The sequence below is a fragment of the Nyctibius grandis genome, chromosome 5 (assembly GCF_013368605.1).
Source record: "Nyctibius grandis isolate bNycGra1 chromosome 5, bNycGra1.pri, whole genome shotgun sequence".
NCBI classification, from domain to species: domain Eukaryota; kingdom Metazoa; phylum Chordata; class Aves; order Nyctibiiformes; family Nyctibiidae; genus Nyctibius; species Nyctibius grandis.
In genome coordinates this window covers 60,922,196-60,942,860 of record NC_090662.1, presented here as the reverse complement: position 1 = coordinate 60,942,860, position 20,665 = coordinate 60,922,196, and the positions used below count along the sequence as shown (strand labels likewise).

The window sequence follows — 20,665 nt, the reverse complement described above, 5'->3', positions numbered from 1 at the left end:
CACCCCAACACACCCCCACAGTGTGCAGTGCCACCATGGGAAAGACAGACAGGCAGGCAGGCGAGAAGCCCTGGGCTGGGGACGGCCATCGCATTGGGCCGGCTTTTACATTAGCCCCCCCAGAGATGCCACATCGGGAGGTGATGTAGCCACCGTCCCTCCTCAGCACCTGGTGGCCCAGGGCCACCACTGACATCCCTGCCTGCAAAATGGATGCTGCCAGCTTGGCAAGGTCAGGGACCGTACCAGGAGCCCAAACTTTATGCAAATTCAGTTCAAATGGCTGTGAAATGGTCCCACTGCTCCTTGGAAACCTGAAACACAAATGGGATGAAGGGGAAAGGCTCAGAGATGCCTCCAGCAAAAGGGGATCACATTCACATGCCAGAGAGACAGCTGCCTGTCACATGGACAAGGGGGAGGAAAGCCTGGCTGAGGAGAGAGATGTGAATCCCGGAGCACGCCCAAGGATCTTTCTCAGAGCTTGCTCTGCCTGCTGGGATCCACATGTGGAGGGGGAAGTCAGGGGGACAGTGGCAAATCCTGGGGAGTGGGATGAAACCAAGTGGGTGCAGCATGGGGCACCCTGGGAGATGCTAGGCGGGAGACTGCGGTCTGGAGAGGTACCCCTCCATCCCTCTGCCACGCTGTCCCAGGTACCCCTCCATCCCTCTGCCACGCTGTCCCTGGCACACAGAATCACAGAATCAACCAGGTTGGAAGAGACCTCAGGGATCATCGAGTCCAACCATTGCCCTGACACCACCATGTCAACTAGATCATGGCACTAAGTGCCATGTCCAGTCTTTTCTTAAACACATCCAGAGATGGTGACTCCACCACCTCCCTGGGCAGCCCATTCCAATGTCTAATAAACGCTTCTGAAAAGAAATTCTTCCTAATGTCCAACCTGAACCTCCCCTGGCGAAGCTTGAGGCTGTGTCCTCTTGTCCTATCACTAGTTGCCCGGGAGAAGAGGCCAACTCCCACTTCACTACAACCTCCCTTCAGGTAGTTGTAGACTGCAAGAAGGTCACCTCTGAGCCTCCTCTTCTCCAGGCTAAACAACCCCAGCTCCCTCAGCCGTTCCTCATAGGTCAGACCCTCCAGACCCTTCACCAGCTTGGTCGCCCTCCTCTGGACTCACTCAAACCCCTCAACATCTTTCTTGAAGTGCGGGGCCCAGAACTGGACACAGTACTCAAGGTGCGGCCTCACCATTGCCGAGTAGAGAGGGACGATCACTTCCCTAGACCGGCTGGCTACACTATTCCTAATAGAGGCCAGGATGCCATTGGCCTTCTTGGCCACCTGGGCACACTGCTGGCTCATGTTTAGCCGGCTGTCGATCAGCACCCCCAGGTCTCTTTCCGACGGGCCGCTTTCTAACCACTCTTCCCCCAGCCTGTAGTGCTGCATGGGGTTGTTGTGGCCCAAGTGTAAGACCCGGCACTTGTTCTCTTTGAACCTCATGCCGTTGGTCTTGGCCCATCTATCTAACCTGTCCAGATCCCTCTGTAGGGCCTTCCTACCCTCCAGCAGATCGACACTCCCACCCAGCTTGGTGTCATCTGCAAATTTGCTGAGGGTGCACTCAATCCCTACGTCTAGATCATCTATAAAGATATTGAACAGCACCGGCCCCAGAACTGAGCACTGGGGAACACCGCTAGTGACCGGCCGCCAGTTGGACTTTGCCCCATTCACCACCACTCTCTGGGCTCGGCCATCCAGCCAGTTTTTAACCCATTGAAGAGTCCACCCATCCAAGCCCCGGGCAGCTAGTTTGTCTAGGAGGATGTTGTGGGAGACAGTGTCGAATGCCTTACTGAAGTCTAGATACACTACATACATCCACAGCCCTGCCCTCATCTACTAAGGCGGGTCACTTTGTCATAGAAGGAGGCCAGGTTGTTCAAGCAGGACCTACCTCTCATGAATCCATGTTGGCTGGCCCCGATGCCCCCATTGTCCTGCATGTGCCGTGTAATGGCACTCAGGATGATCTGTTCCACCACCTTGCCTGGCACCGAGGTCAGGCTGACAGGCCTATAGTTCCCTGGATCATCCTTCCGACCCTTCTTGTAGATGGGCGTTACATTTGCTAATTTCCCGTCAGCTGAAACTTCTCCAGTTAACCAGGACTGCCGGTAGATAATAGAGAGTGGTTTGACAAGTTCATTTGCCAGTTCCTTCATTGCTCTGGGGTGAATCCCATCCGGGCCCATAGCCTTGTGGGTGTCCAACTGGCACAGCAGGTCACTAACCGTCTCCTCCTGGATCCTGAGAGGTTCGCACAGCCCCCCGTCCCTAACTTCAGGCTCTGGGGGCCGAGTCTCCTGAGGATAACCTGTGTTGACATTAAAGACCGAGGCAAAGAAGGCATTGAGCACCTCTGCCTTTTCCTCATCCCCTGACACTACACTACCCTCCTCATTCAGCAAGTGGTGGAGGCTCTCCTTGACCCTCCTTTTGCTGTTGGTGTATTTGTAAAAGCTTTTTTTGTTATCTTTGACTGTAGCAGCCAAATCAAGCTCTAATTGAGCTTTGGCCCTTCTAATCTTCTCCCTACATGACCTGGCCACGTCCCTATAGACCTCCCAAGTTACCCGACCCTTCTTCCAGAGCAAATAGGCTCTCTTTTTTTCCTTAAGTTCTAGCCTAAGTTCTCTGTTTAACCAGGCCGGTCTTTTTCCCCGACGGCTTGTCTTCCTACACACCGGGACAGCCTGCTCCTGAATATTTAGCAATTCCCTTTTGAAGCATGTCCAGCCTTCCTGGACTCCTTTGCCCTTCAGGACCGACTCCCAAGGGACTCGGTCCACCAGCCTCTTAAACAGGCTAAAGTCTGCCCGCCGGAAATCTAAGGCAGAAGTTCTGCTCTTGCCCCTCCTTACTTCCCCCACTATCGAAAACTCTAACATTTTGTGGTCGCTATTCCCAAGACGGCCACCGACCTCACATCTCCCACTAGTCCTTCTCTGTTCACAAACAACAGGTCAAGCAGGGCCCCTCCTCTAGTGGGCTCATTTACCACTTGCATGAGGAAGCTGTCCTCCACACATTCGAGGAATCTCCTAGATTGCTTCCTCTCTGCCATGTTGTATTTCCAGCAGACATCCGGCAAGGTGAAGTCGCCCACGAGTACAAGGGCCGGCGACCGGGCGGCTTCTGACAGCCGCTTGTAAAACGCCTCGTCCGCCTGCTCATCCTGGTTGGGTGGTCTATAACAGACTGCCACGGTAATGTCCGCCCTGCCGACCTTCCCCCTGATCTTCACCCATAAACATTCAACCTTGTCATCCTCACCATCTTCCTCAATTTCAACACAGTCCAAGCACTCCCTAACATACAGCGCTACCCCACCGCCTCTCCTGCTTCGCCTGTCCCTCTTAAAGATCTTATAGCCATCCACAGCAGCACTCCAGTCATGAGAGTCATCCCACCACGTTTCTGTGATGGCAACCACGTCATAACCTTCCTGCTGTACAGTGGCTTCTAGCTCTTCCTGTTTGTTGCCCATACTGCGTGCATTGGTGTAAACGCACTTCAGCTGGGCTAGTGGCCTTGCCCCCGACGCAGGCCTGTCGCCCCTAGGTTCATTTGTGGTTGCCCTGGTCTTATCCCCCTCCCCCATCGAACCCAGTTTAAAGACCTCTTAACCAGCCCTGCCAACTTCTGGGCCATAACCCTTTTCCCCTTCTGATTCAGCTGTTTCCCATCCGGCATAAGCAGGCCTGGTGCCATGAAAGCCGTTTAAGAGCGCTGCATCCCGTGCTGCTGTGCTTGCTCCTGGCTCCCACACAGGAGCTCAAGTCAGCCAGAGCTGTGGCACGGCCTCCTGCACAGAGCCCACCACGGCTGGATCTTGCAGCTCAGCGCTGGGGAAACATTTGCTGCTGGCTTCGCAGTGCCAGTGCAGCTAAAACTACATCACTACCTGCAAATTGTACTTAATCACAAGAAAAGTACTTCCACGAAGAATAAAGGCCACGAATCTGAACACACACATTCGAGTAAGTGAGAGCAAATGCTTTTAATATAGGCTGTAGTGGGAGACCTGTGGTCTTGGTCCATACACTCATCTGTAGGACCCACACAGAACTGAATTCATTGATCTTCTTCTGCTTCAGCTTCAGAAATTTTGCCAGTAGATTTAAGGATCTCAGCAACAAAATTCAGCGACTCCGCTCCAGAGGCGAGCTGTCTGATGGACCAGTTTGCACCCGTTATTATCTTGTGGAGGTTCTGCAAGGCGAAGTCTATGTTGTGCTTCACTGCCCTCAGGTCGGTTGTTTGGCCTGCTCTCAAGTTTTTGTTCTCCATCTTGGAGGTCTCCAGCTCTCCCTGGAGAATAAAGATCTCCTGCTTCAGCTTCTCCACGTTGCTTTCTGCCTCCAGAGCCCGCTGGGTCATTAGCTGGAGACTCCGCTCAGTCTGCTGGACAAAGGACTGTAGCTCTTGGACTTCCCTCTCCTTTTTGGCCAGGCTGGCCTTCAGCTGCCTCTCCAGCATCTGCACTGTGCACGCCTGGCTCTTGAGGGACCTTTGCATGCTCCTGACCTCCCTCCTGAGCCTGGCGTTCTCCTCCTTGAGCATGGCATTCTCCTCCCTGAGCATGTCAAGGGCCAGCTGCAGGGACGGGAACTTGCTGGCCCCGATGGCCTCCTTGTGCAGCATGTGGGGCTCTGGGTACCCCAGATAAGGGTCACTGGCATTGGCCCATGAGGCAAAGGCATCCATCCCCAGCTGCTCTTCCACGCTACACTGGAAAGAGTCATAGGAGCCACATGGGGCAGTTTGGAGAACATGAGACCGTTGATGCACAGGAAAGTAACAGGCCCCGCTGTGGTCCTCATCTTCAGACAAGCTGCCAGGCATTACTGTGTCTTTGTAAAATGGTTCCTGAAACTCCTGAGCTTCCTCCTCAAGCTCCAGTGCGTGCTTGGCCAACCTCTTGGCATATATTCTATTTTTCATCCCTTCTTCTTTCACCAGGTAAGAGTGCCTGGGATTTAGGGACAATGAGATGGGTTCTTCCAGATCCTTCACGTGTCTGGCACCAGAGCTGTCATAGCTCTTGCGCTGGGGTGGAGGATGTGCAGAGTGGTAGGGGTGGCTGAATTTGTCATCGTCATCATCATCATCTTCCAAGCCTTGAGATTCTGGGTAGACCTTCTCCATTGTTCAAGGGATGTCAAGCAGCCATGACATTTTTCAGGACACTTCGGGCTGCAGCAAGCAGGAGGATCCAAATTATCCTCCTGGAGCCCAAGTCATGCAGACAGGTGTGGGGATCTGTTCCTTGTCCCCCTTTTTTTTTTTGGCATTGTCTCAGAAACCATCCTATCCCACATGCTCAGACGCCATCTTCTGGGGTACAGGACTACCTGACCTTGACGACATTTTGTGAGGCAAGAAGGTAGGCACCGACTAGAGGTGACTGACGTCTCCGCCCTGCAGCCCTCCACTCCCTCCGGAGAGACCCATCCGGCGACAGCCTGGCAATGGGCCAATCCTACGGCGCAGGAACCGGACCTGTCCCGCCCTCGGGCCTGTGAGTGGTGCAAACTGTGACTGGCGGCTCCATGTCACATGACTCTGCCAAAAAACTCTATAAAAGAGGCCGAATCACCCGACCAGGCGCACGCCCGCACCCCAGACTGCCGAGAATCAACAAAGGACCCACGGGACGCCGCGGGATCCAGGGTGGTGACTATCCTTTCCCTCTCAACTGATCTCTTTTCCTCTCTTCCTTTTACTTCTCTCTCTCTCTCTCTCTCTTCCCTTTCCTTGCTCACTAAGTTGCCTCATTGTTGGACTTAATAAAGTCAAAGTTAAGTTTATTGATACCGTGCCTCGGTTGTGCTTTGTCCGAACTCAAGGATCACGAATCTATTTTATTTCTGGTCAGGATTTTGGGGGTGCTTTACTTGCAGGCAGGTAAAGCATACCGGGTGATTTCTAATCAGGCGGGTCCCACGTGGACTGACTGCATTGAACCAGGCAGGTCCCAGTTGGACTGACTGCACTGGAGTTACTAATCAGGTGGGTCCTTCTCAGGACTGACTGCATTTAATTTCTAGATTTACTTTTTTACTAATCAGGTGGGTCCTTCTCAGGACTGACTGCATTTAATTTCTAGATTTACTTTTACCAATAAGGCTGGTCCCTCTCGGGACTGACTGCATTTAATTTCTAGATTTACTTTTACCAATAAGGCGGGTCCCTCTTGGGACTGACTGCATTTAATTTCTAGATTTACTAATAAGGCAGATCTTAATCCGGAACCTGACATTTTAAATTGGCGTCACGGACAGGATCCTTGAGTTTCGGAAGGTATCAGTAGCTTAGAGAGAATGGGCGCAATTCTGAGTGCATCTGTTGAAACCCAAAATCAGGAATTAGAAGACCCAGCATCTGTTGAAACCCAAAATCAGGAATTAGAAGACCCAGCACAGACGCAACAGGCACTAAAGCTTTTGGTGCAGTTGTTGCAAGAGCAGGTGGCAGAGTTAGAGGCAAGAAACTGTGAATTGGAGGAACAGATTAAAACTCTGCAAGATGAAGTAGGGAACAAACAGGAGAATGTAAGGTGTTTGCAGGAGGCTTTTGTAGAAAAGTTACTTGCTTGTGACTGCAGGGGGTGACGGAATCATCAACAGGGAACTGATGCAGCCCTGTCCCATGGTGATTGTCACAAAGGGGATGGTTTGTACCCCACTGGAGAACCAGAGGAATTGAGGACGCAATATGATTTACCACAGGGTCCTCCGCAACCCTTTCGACCGCTGGTCAAAGTAGAATATGCTTATGAGGATAGTGAGGACAATAACCCTAAGATGGTTACTAAGGAGGTGCTGTACACAGCAACTGAATTGGCTAAGTTGAAAAAAGAATATTCTCACAATCCAAAGGAGTCTGAGACAGAGTATATGTGGAGAGTGTCCTCAACTGGCGGAGATCAGATTATGTTGAGTGAAAGAGAAGCTGAGGGATATTGGGGACCTGGAGTGTTTTTGACTACTGGTGACCATAGAGCCCCTTGGTCTCTCACCCAGCGAGCAGCTTATTGGGCTGGAGGTTTAAATCCCTTGGAGAGGGGAGATCCTCTTGCGCTTACAAGCTTGGTGGATCAGCTTGTGGAGAATGTGCACAAGGCAGCTTGTTTGCAGATAATGTATGATTGCGAATTGAAGCTTAGGCAGGAATCCCCAATGATGATACCGGTAGATCCTGAGAGGATGACTCCCCTGATTAGAGGTTTGCCTGATTCATTGAAACCCTTAGGAATTCAATTACAAGGCACTATCAGAAATACCCCTCAGAGTGCACGGGTGACAGCTGCTTTAACTGGAGCTTAAACCCCGGATCGCCACATCCCAGGACAAAAAGTGTGGACGTGGGGGGAAGTAGCTCAAGAATTGATTAACTATGGGCGGAAATATGATCCAGTGAAATCAGAACCTAAAAATGTGAGGCGTATGGAGGCGAAGTGTCCTCTGGTGAGGCCCTCTCCCCCAAACCTTGTGAATTTAAAGAGAGATAGTACATATCGAAGGAAAGCGTTGTGGATAATAGGATTGCTTGTGGTAAGCTTAGCACTACTAGAGGCTGAGCGCACCATTCGTCAGCAACCAATCATTCTCAGAGGCCCCTTTAAGGTAATGAAACCAATTTTAGCAGGGACCCCTCCCCCTGACAGGGTGGCACAACGAGCATCCGTGCGGAAATGGTATGCACAAATTGAACATTATTGTGGCATCTTTAACGTATCAGAAGGCACACCTAAAAAACTAGCTATACAGGAGGAATTCTCTCCAGATCGTGAGAATAACCTCCTACCTCCTGTCATACAAGTAGCACCTCCATTTTCCAAGCAATTACCGAATGTCTGGTTCACTGATGCCTCAGCCAAACATGAGGGAAAAGTGTGGAAGTGTCAAGCCGCTGCCTTACAAGCCCAGACTGATGAGAAAATCATAACAGAAGGTGAAGGTAGTGCACAAGTGGGTGAATTAATTGCTGTTTGGAGTGTTTTCCAACATGAGGCTCAATCTTCTTCTCCTGTCTACATCTACACTGATTCTTTTGCTGTCTTCAAGGGGTGCACTGAGTGGCTTCCTTTCTGGGAGAAAAATGGGTGGGAAGTCAACCGGATACCGGTATGGCAAAAGGAAAAGTGGCAAGATATTCTAAGGATTGCCAAACGAGGGAAGTTTGCCATAGCCTGGGTAGCCTCTCAGCAAAGCAGTGATAATCCAGCTAGTCGGTGGAACAGTGGGGCAGACAAATTGTCTTGTTTGGCTTGCCTGCAAAAAGAACCGATAACAGAAAATTGGGAGAGACTATTGGAGTGGTTGCGTGTCAGACGAGGACACGTAGGAGCCAAAGATCTTTACTGTGAGGCACAAGCTCGAGGCTGGCCTATCACTGGGGAAAACATAATCCAAGCCTTAAAAGAATGGTTTTGCTCATTCCCAAGACCCCAATCTATTCTACCAGACAATGGTTAACCAAAACCTCATCTGGTCCTTTCACTAATAGGACCGAGAAGTTTTCTTTTTTTTTTTACCGGTTGTAAGATAGAAGTTCAGAGAAGAAGAAGAAGAAGAAAGTAACATTTAATGGAAGTTTTGATTGTGTGTATAGTTGTAAATAGTATAGCTGTAATAACCTTTGCAGTATGCCTTTATCACCATTGGCAAAATTGTTTTGGGCAGTTGTATGTTGTCTTGTCTGTACTGTTCAAAGCATGCCCAGCGAGAACCTTGCTTCCTTGTTTTCAGGTTTAACATGGGAGAATGAGTTCTTGTTGTTGGGAAAATTGATCGCTTAAGCTTTTAATCTTATTAATTGCTGGGTGTGTGGTGGACCATTTGGTCTGGAAAGTTGGCTGTGGATCTCCATTCCTCTTGCTCCCGAGTGGATTGTGAGAAGAATCACCCTCGTCTTGGCCCATGCAATACCCTGCTCCTGGTCGCTATTGTATTAGTTACACCCAAAAAGGAGGGTGGTACAATCAGTCCCTGGTGGGAGAAGATTTTCTGGTCCCCCACTGATTACACTCACTTTGGGGAAATATTAGGTGCAAATTGTATTTGGAAACAATGGGCAGGAGCATGGTAATGTAAATGGTGATGGAATTAAATGAATCGCATTAACTGTGGTGTGACAGGGGACCCCTTTGGCCTGGGAACCATCTGAGTCAAAGGACTACCGCCCTGCCAGATCATGGCCAAGTCCTTTGCAAATGGGATGCGAACTCTGAAAGATCATTATTGGATTTGCAGGCACCATGCATACAAAATGCTACCAAAAATTGGACTGGGGTATGTTATATTGGGATGATATGACCACCATTCTTCACACTTCTGAAAACTGACAGCTAAGAATTGGGAATCAAATTATATGATCCCCAACAAATTATTGAGTATTATGGACCCGCAACCTGGAACACCAATGAACCAATCAGCGGTGCTCGAGAACCAATCAACATTGGCTGGTTCTCGATTATCTGCTAGCAGAAGGAGGAGTTTGTGCAAAATTAAATTAGTCTAATTGTTTCTTGAAAATTGATGATAATGGAAATGTGGTTACATTATATAACTCCTTCCTCATTTTGTTTACGACATGTTATGACTGCACTATAATTTTATCAAAAGTTGTTTGTCATCATTGATTATATTGTTGTTGTTAGACTTCTGTAAAGAAGAGGAGGTGTCTTATTCTGTTTATTAGAATGATACCAATCATAATTCATTGGACTTATCTTTATTTCCTTGTATGCTTTTCTCTTCCCTTTTCCTTCTTTTAACCTCTTATCTTCTTCTGTCCTTACCTTTCTACACCCCCTTGAATCGAACCACTGACATTGACGATTTCTGAGCCATGGGGTGGTGTGGGGATCTGTTCCTTGTCCCCCTTTTTTTTTTTGGCGTTGTCTCAGAAATCATCCTATCCCACATGCTCAGACGCCATCTTCTGGGGTACAGGACTACCTGACCTTGACGACATTTTGTGAGGCAAGAAGGTAGGCACCGACTAGAGGTGACTGACGTCTCCGCCCTGCAGCCCTCCACTCCCTCCGGAGAGACCCATCCGGCGACAGCCTGGCAATGGGCCAATCCTACGGCGCAGGAACCGGACCTGTCCCGCCCTCGGGCCTGTGAGTGGTGCAAACTGTGACTGGCGGCTCCATGTCACATGACTCTGCCAAAAAACTCTATAAAAGAGGCCGAATCACCCGACCAGGCGCACGCCCGCACCCCAGACTGCCGAGAATCAACAAAGGACCCACGGGACGCCGCGGGATCCAGGGTGGTGACTATCCTTTCCCTCTCAACTGATCTCTTTTCCTCTCTTCCTTTTACTTCTCTCTCTCTCTCTCTCTCTTCCCTTTCCTTGCTCACTAAGTTGCCTCATTGTTGGACTTAATAAAGTCAAAGTTAAGTTTATTGATACTGTGCCTCGGTTGTGCTTTGTCCGAACTCAAGGATCACGAATCTATTTTATTTCTGGTCAGGATTTTGGGGGTGCTTTACTTGCAGGCAGGTAAAGCATACCGGGTGATTTCTAATCAGGCGGGTCCCACATGGACTGACTGCATTGAACCAGGCGGGTCCCACGTGGACTGACTGCATTGAACCAGGCAGGTCCCACGTGGACTGACTGCACTGGAGTTACTAATCAGGTGGGTCCTTCTCAGGACTGACTGAATTTAATTTCTAGATTTACTAATAAGGCAGATCTTAATCCGGAACCTGACAACAGGTGACACTGACAAGCAGTGTGCCAACTTCTGCAGCCTCAACGAGGGTCGTTGAGGAAGAGACAGTCACAGAAATTCCTCTCTTTTAGATCAGCAGAGAGTTCAGGAAGGAGTGAAGAGGAGGACCAGGCATGTCTGTGCCTTTGCTATGGGGAGAACAGGAATGACCAAGGTCTGTGACCTCATCGTGTGACTTCACTTCCTGCTGCGACCTGGGAGGAGGGGAACCAACCAATCAATCAACTGCAAAAGTGCTTTTTTGGCAGCAGAAGGATAAGGTGGATCCTCGTGGCTGCAGAGATGACCCCAGCTTGGGGATGCTGCCGGTGGGCAGAGAGGAGCTCATGAAGCCACCTGAGACTGCCAGCGTGCAGCGTGGGGACAGGGACCAGCCAGGCCTTGGCAGGCAGCATGAGGCAGAGCGGACAGCCCTGCTCCGCAGGCTACTGAGACATCTCCAGCAGCAAGATCAAGCCACTGGCATTTTGGTGCCAGGGCTCACCCTGGGCAGAGGCAGGAGACATCACCAGTGCTCTGGCCAGAGGCATCGCCCCAAGCCGGCCAGCCGGTGAGGGGTCTGCACCATGGTGCTGCTGATCTGATTCATCCCCTGCTGCCAGCTGGCGCAGGGAAGTGTTAGTAATGCTGGGCACCACAAACTCGGAGCGGCACGAGCCAGGAGACGAATGAAAATAAACCCACTTACCACCTCCACCCCAACACACCCCCACAGTGTGCAGTGCCACCATGGGAAAGGCAGACAGGCAGGCAGGCGAGAAGCCCTGGGCTGGGGACGGCCATCGCATTGGGCCGGCGTTCACATTAGCCCCCCCAGAGATGCCACATCGGGAGGTGATGTAGCCACCGTCCCTCCTCAGCACCTGGTGGCCCAGGGCCACCACTGACATCCCTGCCTGCAAAATGGATGCTGCCAGCTTGGCAAGGTCAGGGACCGTACCAGGAGCCCAAACTTTATGCAAATTCAGTTCAAATGGCTGTGAAATGGTCCCATTGCTCCTTGGAAACCTGAAACACAAATGGGATGAAGGGGAAAGGCTCAGAGATGCCTCCAGCAAAAGGGGATCACATTCACATGCCAGAGAGACAGCTGCCTGTCACATGGACAAGGGGGAGGAAAGCCTGGCTGAGGAGAGAGATGTGAATCCCGGAGCACGCCCAAGGATCTTTCTCAGAGCTTGCTCTGCCTGCTGGGATCCACATGTGGAGGGGGAAGTCAGGGGGACAGTGGCAAATCCTGGGGAGTGGGATGAAACCAAGTGGGTGCAGCATGGGGCACCCTGGGAGATGCTAGGCGGGAGACTGCGGTCTGGAGAGGTACCCCTCCATCCCTCTGCCACGCTGTCCCAGGTACCCCTCCATCCCTCTGCCACGCTGTCCCTGGCACACATGAACACCCATGTATTTCATGGCCTGAGGAAGTCCCCCAACACTTTGGAAAGCTGCTGCAGCGTGGGCATCACAGCCGCTGTCCTGCAGCGTTGAAGCTGTCAGCTAGGTGGGTCTCCAGGGGCCAAGAGCCACCTCCAGCCCTGCAGCCTGGGCTGCCCTTCCCTCCTCCCCAACCACTTTCCCCCTCCTGTGCCCTAGATGGAGTGATGCTGGGGACACCGCTGCCGTGCTACAGTCATCCCTGCCTTCCTGGGTGACACCGCACTCCAGCAGCACAAGCCATTGCACCAGCCCATGCTGCCGCCCCAACACTGCTCTGACCCCGAGCAGACGCGTGGGGCCAGGCTGCTGCCATCGCTTTTCGAGGGATCTGCAGGCTAATATTAACGTCACGGTGCGTGGTGCTGATGCAATGCCTCCATCGCTCCATCCCCAGTACATGGTGCAGCACCTTGCACGTCCCAGGCTTTCTCCAGCCCCTGCCAGAGCAGATCATATATTGTCAATCCTTCCTTAAATTTGCGGTGGAAGAGTCTCATGAAACAGAACAGAAATGTCCACGCTGAAGCACTCCCCCACTTCTCTTTTTATAACAACCGTATCTGGTGCTCTGGGACATACACTGTGAACAACGACGATGGAAAAATCCCAGGGTATTTTTACACTCTTAGTCTTTGCTTTACCTGGAGTCGTCTGGCAAATGCTTCCCTCCTGTCTATGGTCAATGCCGCAGCCACTGGTTGCGCTGCGCTTTGTGCCTTTATGCCTCTTACCGGCTGTGTAGCACCGTCTGGTTTTGAGATCAGCATCCACAGACCCATCCTGCCGGCTCGGGCATGGTGACAACACGGCAGATGTCTTCTCACTTCCTGGGGAGTCAGGGTGGAAACACCCGCAGCAGAGAGGGGACCCCGGTGGCTTTTTGCAGAGCCTCGCAGACCCACGGCATTCGGTTTGTCCTCTCCATCCTTTTTAACTCCATTTCTTCTCCTCTTCCTCACAAATATTCCCAGGGCTCGTAGGGCAGCTCGGTGCCGTGGGGCTGTGTTGCCACAAGAGGCAGTGGCCGAGCTCTCGCTCCTCGGTGCCGGCAGGGCTGGGTGCTGGACGCTGTACGAGCACACGTGAAGGCACAGTCACCGCGCGGGAGAGTTTTACCATGTTAAAAAGGCAAGTGACATATGGAAGGTGAGGGGAGGAAGCTGTAATCAACTCCATACCATTTTTATATACATACTTCTGCCTTTTTGTTCAATAATTATAAATAGATCAAGTAAGTGCCAACAGTCCCCATCTGCCCCGCAAGGCGTGATCCGCTGACCAGTTTCTCTCTCCAAAAGAGGATTGTATTAACGTGCCTCTGCCCGGTTTGTGTTTTGGGGTGGAGTGAGAAAAGGGGATTTTTTTTCCCCCCTGTGAAGCTCTGGAGCCTGGGGATGGGTAATATGAAAACAAAACAAAATGATTTGAAGTTAAACCATCTCAGTGTGTGACTCAGTGCTATTCATAGCTCCCTGAAGCCAGCTGCAGCAACGGAGCCAGAAGGATTCTGCCCGTATTATTATTCCAATTACCATCTGAATTAAAAGTTTGAGCAGTGATCAGCCCACATACTGACGGGAGGGGGAGAGAAGAAAGCAACGAGAGAAGAAGAGAAAGAGAGAGAGGGAGAAAAAAATGGGATCCGCACAAAGGTCCCCAGGATGACAAAGTCTGGAAGAGGCATGGAAAGGTGACAGCATCACCTCCTGCCTGCTCCCACACCGCCCCGGCGACCCCTGCTCTGGCCACACTGTCTGGGCAATGGTGCTGCAAGAGCGGCTGCCCGCTCCCCGGGATCCCAGCGGAGAGTGGGGGTATCCCACGGCAGGGCTGGTGGGTGACACTCGCTCTTCTCTGGCTGAAATGGGGCTGGGGGACAAGAGGCAGGGGCTGGGGGGTGGCTGAGCAGGAGCGTAAGGAGAGGAAGCTGCTGGGGGGGCAGCTGGGGAGAACTCCCAGCTTTTTCTTCTCGAGTGAGGTAGGTGGGTGTTATTTTTTGTGGCTGGCATCACAGGGAAAATTAAATGCTCAGAAGGCCCCTGGCCTTCCTTGCGTGGTGTTCTTGGCCAAAAAGGAGACGGGCTTTTGCGGCAGCAAGGGCACAGACCACATCCCACCTACTCCTGAGGAGGCGCTGGGGCTGTGTGTGCCCCAGCAGATGTCCGGCCAAAACTGTGGACTAGACCCCGAAGTATTGGTGCAAAACCTGCAAGAGCTGAAAATCTGAAGGCACTGGGGTGTCCCTGAGGTCCCCACATCCTGGGCAGCTGTGGTGCACTCAGGTCACCTCCGCCAGCTTCCCAGCATGACTGCATCAGTGAAAAGGGCATCTCCCCTAACCCCCCCACCCCAGAAGCTCCCTTGGCTGAGCATCCTGCCCTGTGGGAGCCTTGCCAAAAGGCCATCCCCAGCAGCATCCCTGCACCTCGGTGTCTCTCCAGGACAGAGCCCCTCCTGAGCCTGTGCCGGCCTGGCCAGGAGGGCTGCCCATGCAGGGCCTCTCGGTGGCTTTCGACTAGTCGGGGACGAGGATCTATATCGGTGCGCAGGAAAAGTGGGGCAAGGCTGGCTCACATCATCTGCCTGCCCACTGCGGTTGTGCTCCTGACAGGGCAGGGACAGTCTGCCAGTGCCTCTGCAAAGCACCCAGCAAGGCAGGCACCTGCAAATGGGTTATGAATGATGATAACAACAGCCACAGCAGCAAAGGGCGGGCAATATCCAGGGCAAAGCCTGCTCTGCACCAAGCCCCCGACTGGGAGACACTGCAGCCGCTGCTCCGCACTCAGCTGCTGCACGAGGGCCGAGTTCCCAGTCTGGCCTGGCTGCTCAGTGCTGACCCATCAGCAATAAGGGAAAAAAATTTCCCCCCAAAAGCCTTCTCACTACTGTAACAAGGAGCCCAGTGGAGCCACCAGCCTCCTGAGAGGGTCCCAGCTTCTCCCCTTCCAGTTATTCCTGCTAGCACCAGAAGCAGAGCTGAGGGAGCACCCCAGGTAAACTGCAAAGCTGCACTCCCACAGAGAGCGGATCGACTATTTCACTGCAAGTCTGCTCACTTGTGTCGCTGCAGCTTGCTCAGTCTGGTTAAACAAATACACCTGAAAGACGTCAAGCCTGAGTGCTGCCCAACATCCACAGTATGCGGGACCATCCTCCCCCTCCTTCCCCTGCCCCCCTGCTCCCCGACACAGCAGGGGCTGCCAGCACGGAAGGACTCAGGCGCAGGGGGAGATTGGTGCGAAGCAGGACACGGCAGCCGCGTTTGCACGCTGCTACATCTGCGATATCCCCCCCGCCATCCTTACAGGTTGCTGTCGTACCCCAGCTCCTCCGGGCTGCGATGCTCGCTCCCGTTGGTTCCCTGCCTGCTCATCTGCCTCTCACCCGCTGGCACCCTGTGCTGCCCACAGCTTCTGCCTGGTCGCCTCCACCCAGCCACAAGGCTGCTTCTTGGTGGTGGGAACAACAGGGACAGGAGAGGAGAGGACTTCTGGGGCCGCTGGGTCTAATCCCGTGGCAGGCACCACCTCTTCGTAATGCCATCGTGCTCTTCGGAGGGATGAAGCTCCTGCCTGTCCAGCCTCTGGGATCCCCAGTGCCCTTCAGCTCCCGCGCTCACCGTGCTGCTGGTGGGGCCAATCTATACAGCTGTCATGGGGCTATAGAGCTGCTTTACCCTCCTCTATAGTGGACTCGCTTTTGACATCCTCTTTCTATAAGTCTCTTTTCGACTGGCCCCCTCTGCACGGGTGCCTAAGCTGGCTGCCAGCAAATGCCGTGACCCGGTGCAGAAAGGCAGCGGGCGAGAGGGGAGAGCAAAGATGAAGGCAGGGGAAGGGAGAAGAGGCAGCAGAGAGGCAGAGGGGATGAGGCCAGCAGCTCATTGCAGCAGTGCTGGTGCTGCTCGCCGGGGAGGGAGGGAGAGAGAGAGGGAGGGAAGGAGGTGAGGAGGGAGGCAGGAGAGGTGTTGGGGTCTTTTCTCTGAGCCTTTCGCAGGGGACAGAGTGGGGGACGTTGCCTCCCTCGTCTTTGCACAGCACCAGGCTCCCTCTGAAGTGTTTCGGGAGAAATGTTGCCATAGAAATAAAGCAGCTGTCCAGATTGTGAGGGGCAGGCCTGCCACCATGGTGGCAGGGGCTGGCACGGGTGTGGGCAGAGTGGTGGCAAGAGTCCCAGTCCGGCAGAGTGGGGCAGTGCCGGGCTGGAGGGTACCTTGTGCTCCATCCTCCGCTCCCTCATCTCCAGTGAGAGTGGCAGTGGTGCTGCTGTGCCAGGGCAGCTGGTGCCAGCCCCAGGTGGCATCTCCTCCCCAGGTGGACCGATAGGTGAATGCTGAAACTGCCCCTGCAGGCAAGCTGCCTGGCACCAGGTTCCCGAGAGGACAGGCGTGGAGGTGCATGGGGCTCTGGGGCAGTCGGGACAGGGTCACACTGCAGCCAGCTCCCATCCCTCTTCTGCCCAGGCCATGGCACCACCTTCACTGCTGGAGAACAAGCCTGAGAGGTCTGAGGGCAAAAACCAGCTCCAAGGCAGCCCCTGCCCGTCCCAAGCCCCCCACTGCCGGAGGATCAGCATCTCTCCTGAGGAGAGGCTTCAAGACTGACCATCCCCAGTAAAACCACTTTGTTTGGGGAGGAAAACCAGTGCCAGGAGCTCCAGGGGCTCCATGTGAGGCCCCTCCACCCTGGTAAGGGGCATAGGAGCAGCGCCGTCGAGGAACACAAATTTAGCCCGAGGCGGTTTCGCAGCGCTGCGAGGCAGGCGCAGATGGTTTCACTCGGTCCTCACCATTCACAGAAAATCGAGCTCCAGCGGGAGGCTGGGGAGCCGCGCGTGTGAGTGAGCGATCGATCGCTAAGATGCGAGCATCCATCGATTGATCCCTGGCCGCGCTGTCGGGTTAAGCCAACCCAGCGCAGTAACGAGACAGGACAGTGGGGACTTGCTGAGGGCAGATTGCCATTAACTGCTCCGCTCTGCATCTGCACGGATGTCGGCGCGCAGTGGGCGCAGGTATCCACCACCATGTCCTACTCCCCCTTGCTGGCACCCTCCCACCAGCAATACCACCCCAGGTATGCAGTTGCTCCCAGGGTGGTGGGCAGCATCCGAGCTTGGCATGGCCGAGCAGCCGGAGGGGCCAGTGGGGACCTGTCCTGACAGCTAACTCCATCCTTCCCTGGCCACCTCCTTGCTTCCTGACTTTCCTTGCACATCACGATGGGTGGTGCTCACTCTTGGCACCCAAGGAGGGGGAGAGATGTGAGAGAAGAAAGGTGTCGGAGAGGGAGCCCCACTTCCCTCCAGATCAGCCCTCTCCAGCTCATCCTGTCTATTGCCATCCTCACCATCCCTCCTCTTCCTCGCCATCCCGTCCCCACCAGGCTCACGTTTCCCTCCTAAGGCACATATTCACCCTGTACTTATTATTATTGTCAGCAGCTACAAACAGGGGTGGCCACGTGCCGGGGTGACTCAGGCATCTGTGGGCACCACTTCCGATGGCAAAAGGAGAGGGGGCACGTCCCCACGTCTTTGGCGAGATGTGCTCCTCACGCACAGCCCCCCATCACCTCCTGGGCTCTGGGTGACCCCAAGCCCTGGGTCCTTCTCCACACCTCCCACCTCCTGCGGACACCTTCTCTTGAGAAGCCAAGGAGGGCATGGCGCGGGGCTTGAGGAGCCATGTCACGTCTGCCACGCGTTCCCCATATGCGCTGTCACCGTCTGCCCTTCGCAGCTCATCCCCCTGAAGGGAGGAAGGGGAGAAGAGAGAGGCCCTGGAGCTGCCGTTCGCTTTGCCACGGATGGAGCTGAGGCTGGGTGGTGGGGACAGGAGATGCCAGGCTCTTGGCAGAGGGATTTGGTTGTCTCCAGGTGATTTACCCAGGATGGAGGGCATCGGGGGCTGAAAGCGGCACCAGGGATGTTGGAGGTGACCTGCCTGCGCCATGCAAACCTGCCTGCTGGCTCCTGCCCTGTCAGGGACACTGGCCTTGTCAACTGGGAGCAAGGGCAGAGTTTCTCCTGAGCTCCTTCACCCAAACCCAGTGTTCAGAAGACCCTTTGCACCGTGCCTGTCTGGGGGATGTTGGACCACCACAGGCAGGATCAGCCACACTGGTACTAGAACTGCTGGAAGGCAAGGGAGAGGGGAGCAGCTCTGGAGCCCAAAAAGCTCCACGGGCAGCGGGAGACCCAACACAGCCGCTTCAGCCCCAGTAGCGCCCGAGTGCTTGGAGAACGGGTTTCCAGCTCTGTTCTTCTCCGGGAACTGGCCAGGACCATCGCCCATGCGGAGCAAGAGGAATGAAAGGTGAGCAAGACCCAGCTCTGGGCAAGGCGGCGCTAAGGAAACACAGGGAGCCAAAAAATCGAAGAAGTTACCTGCAAAGTGACCGAAGTGAGGGCAGCGAGGGGCGGGCAGGGAAGTTGGGGAGGTCTACGGGCAGGTACCCACCCCCGCCCCTCAGTCCGCAGCCACCCCAGTAGCCATATGTGAATACCCCGTGCACATAGGCAACTTTATTATTCGCTGGTACGCTCACATGAAGCCACGCATCTCTCCCTAAGTTATATTTATAGCTGTTCCTCGGAGCGAGTGCAGATGAAACAATACATTATTTTCCTAATGAAAAAAAAAACACCCCTTCCCGGTCTCCTGCCAGCGAGGGGAGCAACGCGCCCCGGCACCGCCTCTTACCTGGGTCCTGCCGAGAGCTGCCGCCTGCTCCAGCCGTGCCGAGCCAACATCAGAGGAAGGGGAAAGCAGCCGGTTGCTCCATCTCACCATGAAATGTCTCAGCCGGACCGGAGGAATCAGGGAGGTCTCTCTGCAGCCCTCGCTCACCTCTGGCGTGGGGTTTTCTCCCCCCTCACCCCCCGAGGAGCTACTTCTCCACTGCGACCTGCTCCTCTCCCAACTCTGCCCTGCCCACGCCAGCGCTCTCCTCCTGCCTCTGCCTCTCCTCAGAATTTTTCGCTCCCGGGAGCATCCATCCCACGGAGCACTGATGTGCCTTCGTGGCTCGGCAACGGGTTCAGGTCTCCTCCTCCTGCCTGTCTCCCACCTTCCCTGGCATCACTCACCCGTGCCCCTCGCTGCCCCACTCCTCTAGTCTCCAAATCCCCCCTTCTCCCTTTCACTCTTCCTCCCTTTGGCTCCGCTCCCTTTCCCTGGCTGCCTCTCCCCCTCGCTGATTGCTATGCAGTCTGTAGCTGAGAAGTCAGTAACTCCGTGGTAGGATCCAACAGCTTTCCATTACTTTAGCCCATCCTCGCGTGTGAGCTCAGAGCCGCGGAGGCACGGCTGCGGAGCCACCGTGGGAGACACGAAAGCGCAACCATCAGCAGCGGGAAGGGCATGGCGGGGTCACCAGATGCCCCTGGGGAGGCGAATCCTCCCACTGGGCTGGCGCAAGGGGCTGAACTATCCACTGTTGGGGGTTTTTTCCCCACACGGATTTGGGATGCTGGGCTGACACCTCACCCCGAGGAAGGACCGGGCTCTCCCGGCTCGTGCAGAGAATTTACCGTGGGGCATCACCTCCCCGTATCCACAGCCCGGCCTCCCCACCTGGCAGTGCTGGGTCTGTCCTGCTGGGACAAGTGATGCCAGGGACAGGAGCACGGACAAGGAGGGACCAGCCCTCGGGGCTCCAGGATGGTGCATGGCTGCCCAGTTGGGAAATCCAACCCAGAAACCTCTCCTGGGTCTCCATGGCTGACAGCAACTCAGTGGCTTGGAGAGGTCACTTGGTGGCAAGGCGAGGGGCCAGGGGACCCTGTGGCAGCAAAGAGGCCCCTTTTGTGCAGGAGGGAAGCCAGAGGCTGAAGAGAGCCCTGACCCTGCAGGCAGCAGCTGTAGGCACAGGCTACTGGGGGCAGCTCTGCACCAGGCCAGCGGGGTCCATGGGCATGGTTTCCATCTTGGTGCCTCATCTGCCATCTCCAACATTAAGGCCTCTGCTGGAAAGTCAAAAAACATCAAAAAAACACTTTCTGAGTGCCTTCTGGGTCCCAATCCTGCAGCAGTTGTGACCCTCCCTCCCAAAATCATCCCAAGATCCCCTGGCACGTGGGTGCCCCCTCGTACAACACGCTGCAGGGCCCGCCGTCACCCCCGCTGCAGCGAGTACAGCTCACTCTCACCTGGCAGAGCCACCCCAGGGGGAGCAGAGGGGGATTTTTAGCAGTTCTCTGTGCAGATGAGCAACTGCAAATGGGAAGCACTGCAGCCTCCTGCACCAGCCAGCTCACCCCAGCCTAACTGCAGCTGCTCCTCGCCACTCGAACCAGGGGTTCCGGGGAGCCATGATGTCCAGATGGAGTGGGGCCAGCCTGCTCCCTCCATTCCCTCTGCAGCCACCCCTACAGGGACCTGTTCATGCTCAGTGGGGAACTTGCTTTCCCAAAAGACCTGTCCCCAGGACCTGTGGA

The 20,665-nt window shown here is 54.3% G+C and overlaps 1 protein-coding gene across 1 annotated transcript; it reads right to left on the bottom strand.

Annotated features, from left to right (window-relative positions):
• Positions 1–4,110: 4,110 nt before the first annotated feature.
• On the bottom strand, positions 4,111–5,214 carry LOC137664024 (endosome-associated-trafficking regulator 1-like). The gene is given in 1 exon segment (XM_068401748.1): positions 4,111–5,214. A coding segment is annotated over 1 exon segment (1,104 nt).
• Positions 5,215–20,665: the final 15,451 nt, after the last annotated feature.